We start from the raw sequence: 8,344 nt of genomic DNA, 5'->3' as shown, positions 1-8,344 counted from the left end.
AAGTTACGTCGTCATTCTTCGAATAAAGTATGGACTATTATATATTGCTGGAAAGCCCTGGATGTCTACTTTCCAACGCCGTTGAGAGCGCGCCAATTGGAGTTCTGTAGCTCCAGAAAATCCATTTCGAGTGCAGGGAGGTCAGATTCCATCAGCATCAGCAGTCCTTTTGTCAGCCTTCTTCAGAGTTTTGCTCAAATCCCTCAATTTCAGTCAGAATTTACCTGAAATCACAGAAAAACACACAAACTCATAGTAAAGTCCAGAAATGTGAATTTAACATAAAAACTAATGAAAACATCCCTAAAAGTAGCTTAAACTTACTAAAAACTATATGAAAACAATGCCAAAAAGCGTATAAATTATCCGCTCATCATGTTCCGATGGGGAATCTTTTCTTTATAGTTTGTTTGGATGACTTTTTAGCTCCGTTCTGAGATCGGGCTCTTGCTTGAAGCAAAATCCTTTTCAGGACTTGTACCTTTTTAGCTGAGCATTTCGGGCCCTGGTTTTTTAACCTTTCTTTGGCCTTTGCGAGATTTTTTGTCCCTTTTCAGTGATCCATTCTTTGGTCCGACTTCTCTGTCGGAACTTCTTAAGTTATTTTTAGTAATCCAATTTTTAGTTAGACCTCGTCAGGTCACTTTTTCAGGGTTACTTTTTATAACTTCTTGCATTAACTTGAGCTTCTATCGCTTCAGCTTGCCGACCTCTATTAATCGGGCGATGAATTTTGCATTTTATGAGCGTAAATTAATGCATTTTGGTGGAAAACTTTTTAAGAAATCGATAACTTTCATTCAAATAATAAATGGATAAAATTATAAATAAAAGTGTGTACATGTGATTGCTTACCCTTCTAGGTCGGGTAGTTTTTTAGGAAAAAGAGTGCACCTTAACCTAAGATCTTTACTATTTTCTAGCTATAGTACCTTCTTAAGTTACAGGAAAGCCATGACCATGGTAGCTCTCACCCTTCGAGGTCGGCCACCCTATAGTAGCCTTTTCCTAGTACTTCTATAACTTGGTATGGTCCTTTCGAGTTGGCTGCTAGCTTCCCTTCTCCTGACCGACATGCTCTGATATCATTTCGGATCAAGATGAGATCATTGGTGGCGAAGCTTCGCTAAATTACCTTCCGATTATACCTTAAAGCCATTCGACGCTTTAGTGCTTCCTCTCTAATCTGAACTCTTTCTCGGACTTCTGGAAGTAGGTCGAGCTCTTCCCTTTGAGTTTGGGAGTTGGTATCTTTGTTGTAAAGGACCACTCTAGGGGATCCTTCTTCCACTTCCACGGGAATCATTGCCTCCATTCTGTAAGCAAGTTGGAAGGGTGATTCTCCGGTGGTGGAGTGTGGTGCTGTCCGGTATGCCCATAGGACTTGCGGGAGCTCTTCGGCCCAAGCTCCCTTAGCATACTGTAGTCTTTGTTTTAGCTCGGCCAGTATAACTTTGTCCGTTGGCTTGTGAGTGTTCTACAGAGGTGAACTGGTGCTTGATTTTCAAATCGGCTACTAGGTTTCTAAAGCCCGTGTCGGTGAACTGAGTGACATTGTCTGTGGCGATGGAGCATGGGACCCCAAACCTTGTGACAATCTTTCTATATAGGAACTTTCGACTTCTTTGCACGGTAGCAGTGGCTAATGGTTCTACCTCGATCCATTTTGTGAAATAGTCTATTCCTACAATGAGGAACTTGACTTGCCTTGATCCCTGGGGGAATGGTCCGAGGAGGTCAAGCCCCTACTTTGCGAATGGCCAAGGTGAAGTGACGTTGTTGAATTCCTCGGGTGGTGCGGTATGGAAGTTGGCGTACTTCTGGCATGAGGGACATGTTTTGACGAACTCTGTTGCTTCCTTTTGCAAGGTCGACCAGTAAAAACAAGCTCGGAGTACCTTTTTAGAAAGAGCTCGTGCCCTGAGGTGGTTGCCACACATGCCACTGTGGACTTCCTCTAGGACTTCCCTCTTAGCGGTGGTCAGGACGCATTTTAGGAGGGGTGTAGAGATTTCTCTCCTATATAGGACGTTATGCACTATGGTGTAGTACTATGCTTCTCGCACTAGCATTTTTGCCTCCTTTTTATCTGCGGAGAGTGTTTCAGACTTGAGATAGCTTATTATGGTAGTCATCCACCCTTTGTCCTTGTCTGATATGCTTAAGACTTTCTTTTCTTCCGAGGTTGACAGATTTTGTAGTGTTTCTTGGATGAGGCTTCTATTGTTGCCCCCGGGTTTGGTGATGGCTAGTTTTAAAAGTGCAACTGCTCGGGCATTTTGTTCTTGAGGTATATGTTGAATCTCGTATCCCCTGAATTGCCTGAGTTGTTCTCTGGTCTTGCCTAGGTATTTCTTCATCGTGGGATCCTTGGCCTGGTAGCTACCTTATATTTGTGAGGTGACTACTTATGAGTCGCTAAAGATGGTAAGCTTTTGAGCTCCCACTTCCCTAGCCAGCTTCAAACTAGCCAGTAGGGCTTCGTACTCGGCTTGGTTATTTAAGGCAAGGAACTCGAACCTTAAGGAGAGTTCGAGTTAGGTTCCTTGATCAATTTCTAGGATCACACCTACTCCACTCTCGCCTTTGTTTGAGGAGCCATCAACGTAAAGGTTCCATTCTATGGGGGTCCCCGGGGTGTCGGTGTACTCTGCAGCGAAATCGGCCAGGTATTGAGACTTGATGGCCGTTTGAACCTCATACTTAAGGTCAAATTTGAAAAACTCAATTACCCACTGCGGGATTCTTCCTGCTAAGTCAGTTTTTTGCAGGATGCCTTTTATGGGTTGGTTGGTCCGTATTCTGATGGTGTGGGCCTGAAAGTATGGTCGAAGTCGTCGAGAAGTAAGTATAAGGGCATAGGTGAACTTCTCTATCGTTTGATAGTTTAGTTTAGACCCTTGCAGAGCCTTACTGATGAAGTAGATAGGTTGTTGCCCGTTTTCGTCTTCTCAGACTAATGTTGAGGCTATCGCCCGACTTCCTACGATGAGGTATAGAATTAGTTCTGCACCTTCCCTAGCTCAGGTTAAGATAGGTGGTCCCCCCAGGAATGTCTTGAAGTCTTGGAAGGCTTGTTCACAATCTGGGGTCCATTCAAACCTTTTTCCTTTCCTTTCCTTACCTTGTTCAGAGCCGCCAGTCTTTCGTTGAGTTGTTGGACCTCTTTGACACAGGTCGGACTTTTCATACTACGTATGGCCTGGCATTTATCTGGGTTTGATTCGATCCCCCTTTGGGTGAGCATGAAGCCCAAGAATTTGCCAGCTTCTACCGCAAAAGTGCATTTTGCGGGATTAAGTCTCATCCCATGCTTCCTTATGGTGTTGAATACTTCGACAAGGTCAGATAACAACATTTCCTCTCTGTGGGTCTTTACTAGCATGTCATCTACATAAACCTCCATCAACCTCCCGATGTGATTGGCGAAAACTTTGTTCATCAATCTTTGGTATGTAGCCCCTGCATTCTTGAGTCCGAAGGGCATTACTACGTAGCATTAATTTGCTCTTGTGGTTAGAAATGAGGTTTTCTCCTCGTCGGGGTGATACATTGGGATTTGGTTGTACCCCGACTAAGCGTGCATGAAGGAGAGGTACTTGTATCCCGATGAAGCGTTGACTAGTGTGTCTATATTCAGGAGTGGGTAGGGATCTTTTGGGCAGGTTTTGTTGAGGGTGATGCACCACTATTTCGTGGAATATTTTGGACTTAATTTAGGTGGATTCTATCCACTTTTCCCACATTTATTCGATGAAATAGCATGGTTTTATAATTTTCTCCTAAATTGTGCTTAAGTGTAAAAACATGCTTTTTAGGCCCTTAATTGGTTTATTTTAATTCACCTTTGATTTCACTAGATGCCTTGATGTGTTTATTAGTGAATTCAGGATGGAAAGGCTAGGAATGGATCAAAGGAATGAAGAGAAAAGCATGCAAAGTAGAGAAATCAAGGAAATCAAGGATTTGGGATGCTGAGATCGACGCGCATGCGCAGAAAATGTGCATGCATGGAAAAGTGAAGTCGCATGGCAACGCGTACGCGTACATGACACGTACGCGTGGATAGCAAATTGTCAAGTGACGCGTACGCGCGGCCCACGCATACGCGTCGGTGCTCTCACGTGACCCACTTAAAGTGAATCCGCTGGGGGCGATTTCTGGGCTTCCCAGGCCAAAATCCAACTCACTTCTGATGCTATTAAACCCAAGGATCAAGTAGGAAGTTAACACTTGGTGATCACTTAGTGAGAAAATTAGTTACCAATTAGTTTAGTTTAGTTTACAGTTAGTTTCTAGAGAGATAAGCTCTCTCTTCTCTCTAGAATTAGGATTAGGATTAGGTTAATCTCTTCTCTAGATCTAGGCTTTAATTCTTTTTCTCATCTACTTCTCCTTCTCAATTTTTAGTTGCTACATCTTGCTCTTTTATTCTCTTGATTGTAATTTCCCTTATTTTGTATACTTTGTTGATGATACACTCTTGTTCCTTTTATTTCCTTTTAATGCATTTTGAGGTAATTCATGTTAATTGTGCCTTCTTTGATTGTTGTTGTTAATTCCTTGCAATTAGTAGTTGTTAGATTTAACTCTTGTTATCAATTTACTATGCTTTCCTTTTATACCTTCCAAGTGTTTGATAAAATGCTTGGAAGGATGCTAGAGTAGATTTTCCTCCTCTTGGCCTAGGTGAGTAATTGGTGACTCTTGAGTTATCTAAGGCTTTTGTTGATTGATAATTGGAAGTTGCTAATTGAATTGCATGTCACTAAAGCTAGTCTTTTCCTTTGGATTTGATTAGGACTTGTGAATCCAATTTGATTACTTTCACTTGACTTTTCCCCATAGTTTAGAGGTTAACTAAGTGGAGCAATGAACAATTGTCATCACAATTGATGATGATAATGAGGACAGGACTTCTAGTTCTCATACCTTGTTAAAAGCTTTCTTAGCTATTAGTTTAATTCTTTCCATTTACATTTCTTGTTTCTTATCTCCATAACCCCAAAATATGCAACTCATAACTGATAACAAAAACACTACCCTGCAATTCTTTTGAGAGACGACCTGAGGTTTGAATACTTCGATTTATTTTTATAGGGGTTTGTTACTTGTGACAACCAAATGTTTGTATGAAATGATTCTTCGTTGGTTTAGAAACTATACTTGCAACGAGAATTTATTGTGAAATTCTATACCACACAAAAATCCGATCATCAGAGGTCGGTGTAATCAGTGCACTTCCACCACTTCCCATTTGACTTTTTGACGAGTACTACATTAGCTAGCCATAATGGGTACTTTACCTCCCTTATGAACCCTGCCTCTAGATAGGCATGTACCTGTTCCTCTACGGCTTGCGACCTCTCTGGGCCGAGTTTCCTACGCTTCTGTTGTACTGGCCGAGATCCAGGGTACACTACCAGTTTATGGCACATTAGTCTAGAATCAATATCGGGCATGTCTGCGGCCTTCCATATGAATAGGTCAGAGTTCTTTCTTAAGAACTTCATCAACAGTTCCTTCAAGTCTCCTTTTAGGATTGCCCCTATGTTTGTTATTTTGTCTTGAGTATCCCCGATATGAACTTCTTCGGTCTCACCTTCTGGCTGAAGACGAAGTTCTTCACGAGCTCTGATTCCCCCGAGTTCAATAGTGTTGGATTCTTTTCCCCTGGGGTTGCCTTCAAGGTTTAGACTTTCATTGTAACAGTGTCGTGCGAGTTTTGGTCTCTTTTTATGGTTGCGATCCATTCTGGAGTTGGAAACTTAATACATAGGTGTGCGGTAGAGACCACCGCTGTGAGCTGATTTAGCGTTGTCCGACCTGTGAGGGCGTTGTACGCAGAGCTCACATCGACTATGATGTAGTCTATGCTCAGGGTTCTGGACCGTGTTCATTTTCCGAAAGTTGTGTGCAATGGGATGTACCCAACTGGCTGAATTGGGGCATCTCCAAGCCCAAATAGGATATTAGGATACGCTCTGAGCTCTTTTTCTTGTAGGTCGAGCATGTCGAAGGCGGATTTGAACAAGATATCCGTAGAGCTTCCTTGATCTACCAATGTTCGGTGGAGATTGCCATTGGCAAGTATGATGGTAACGACCACGGGGTCATCATGCCTCGGGATGATTCCTGCGGCGTCTTCTTGAGTGAAGGTAATAGTGGGGAGGTCGGGCGACCTGTCTCCTTCCCCGACAAGGTACACCTCTTTAAGGTGCCTTTTGCGGGATGACTTAGAGATTCCTCCTCCTGTAAATACAAAGATCCCTCCTCCTGCAAATCCTCTGTTTATCATGTGAACATGTCTTTCAGGGGTACGAGGGGGACGTTCAGCTCGTCTGTCCTCTTCATCCCTTCTCTTTTTTGGTTCGTCTGCTCTATTGGCTAAGAACCGATCTAGTCTCCCTTCTCGTGCCAATTTTTCTATAACGTTCTTCAGGTCGTAGCACTCGTTGGTGGCATGCCCATAGATTTGGTGGTATTCACAATACTCCATCAAACTTTCTCCTCTCTTGTGTTTAATCGGGCAAGGGGGTGGGATCTTCTCAATGTTGCATATCTCTTGGTAAACATCCATAAGGGACACCCGAAGGGGGATGTAGTTGTGGTACTTCCTGGGTTTATCAGTAGGTTGGTCTTCTTTCTTCGTGGACTCTTTATCCTTGTCCCGAGGTGGGTAGGAGAATTCGGTCTTTGAAGTTTCCCCTAATCGGGAGTTCTTCTCCATATTGATGTATTTTTCCGCCTGTTCTTTTACATCATTTAGAGATGTTGGGTGTTTCATGGATATGGAGTGGCTGAAGGGTCTATCTCGCAGGCCGTTGATGAGTCCCATAATCGCTGCTTCGGTAGGAAGATTATGTATGTTAAGGCATGCTTTATTGAATCTTTCCATGTAACTACAGAGGATTTCCCTATCTCCTTCTTTAATACCTAGTAGCCTTGGAGCGTGCTTGGTTTTGTCCTTCTGGATGGAGAACCTAGCTAAGAACTTCTTGGTGAGGTTATCGAAGCTTGTGATCGACCTTGGCGGCAGATTGTCGAACCACTTTATCGCTGTTTTGGTCAAGGTGGTCGGGAAAACTTTGCAACGGATCTTATTCGAGGCATCTGTGAGATACATCCGACTTCTGAAATTGCTGAGATGATAGCTTGGGTGAGATATTCCGTCGTATAGGGTCATGTCAGGAGCTTTGAAGTCTTTTGGGACTTTAGCTTTCATGATCTCCTTTGTGAACGGGACTTGATCCTTGTGAGGGCTATCCTCGTGATTGGTTCGAGTGGTCTTAGTTTTGAGGTCGGCTTTGAGCTTTAAGAGCTTGTCCTCCAGTTCCCGACGCCATCTTATTTCTCTTCGGAGGTCTCTCTCGGCCTCTCGCTGACGTTTGGCCTCTTGTTCGAGCTGTTTGAGGTGGTCCTATTGTTCACGGATGCCATTTAAGATTTCTGTTTTTTGAGGTTGTTTATCTCCCTTGGATTGGTGTGTCCTTGAATGGCGTTCTTTCTTCTAATCTGGAGTTAAGGTCGTTGGCAAGGTTATTTGCCATGGTGATGGGATGACTTCCAGGATCCCCAGAAAAGATGCCAATGTTCTGAGGGTTACCTGAAACGTTGAGGTCGATCTCAGATGAGATCTTCGAGTGTAATCAGAGCTGTCGTGTTCGACTTATTTGGAGCTTGAGATGCGGCTAGACCTTGATCACCGGGGTGTTGTGGTGCCTGCAAGAGACTCCGATGCTTAAGTCAGTACGGGCTTTATGCAGGTTTTTGTAGAGTTGCAGTATGAGTTATACCTGGGTGCTCCAGTATATTTATAATAATGTCGAGCGACCTCCCTTGAGATAAGTTTGTTTTCTTATCTTTATCTTTCATGGGAGAGATCCTTATCGTTTGGTCAACCACCTTCTGGTGGGTGGGGTCCTTTGTTTTGGGCCTGCTTGGGCTTCTATGGAGATTTGACCGAGCTCTTTTGGGAAAAGGTCGGTGACGAGCCAACCTTACAAGAGGTCGGTCGTTTTTGTTTTCGTCCCACCCTGACCGTATACCTCGATCCATTGTATGAACAGTTCCCAACCAACTAATAATACTCAACTCAAATTTTAAAAGTTTTGGTTGTCACAAATACAAACCCCAATGAAAATTAACCGAAGTATTCAAACCTCGAGTCGTCTTACAAGGAATTGCAATGAAGTGATCAATTATTGGCTCTGAAGGAACAAGGGGTTTGATTGATAAAAGCGGAAAGAAATTAAATGGTAAGAGAATAAAGCAAACAAACAACTAAAAAAAGCAATTAATAAAAAGAGTCATTCATGGCAAGGATTGAGAATATAGGCTTTCT

General features: G+C 43.1%; 1 protein-coding gene across 1 annotated transcript; it reads right to left on the bottom strand.

The window, feature by feature from the left end:
- Window positions 1–5,896: 5,896 nt before the first annotated feature.
- LOC107479488 (uncharacterized) lies at window positions 5,897–7,225 on the bottom strand. Its single transcript, XM_016099620.1, has one exon. It carries the CDS (start codon window positions 7,223–7,225, stop codon window positions 5,897–5,899), a length of 1,329 nt encoding a protein of 442 aa, XP_015955106.1.
- Window positions 7,226–8,344: the final 1,119 nt, after the last annotated feature.

Source organism: Arachis duranensis, chromosome 3, assembly GCF_000817695.3.
Source record: "Arachis duranensis cultivar V14167 chromosome 3, aradu.V14167.gnm2.J7QH, whole genome shotgun sequence".
NCBI classification, from domain to species: Eukaryota; Viridiplantae; Streptophyta; class Magnoliopsida; order Fabales; family Fabaceae; genus Arachis; species Arachis duranensis.
The sequence above is the reverse complement of the archived record's forward strand: the minus strand, read 5'-3'. Positions and strand labels throughout refer to the sequence as shown.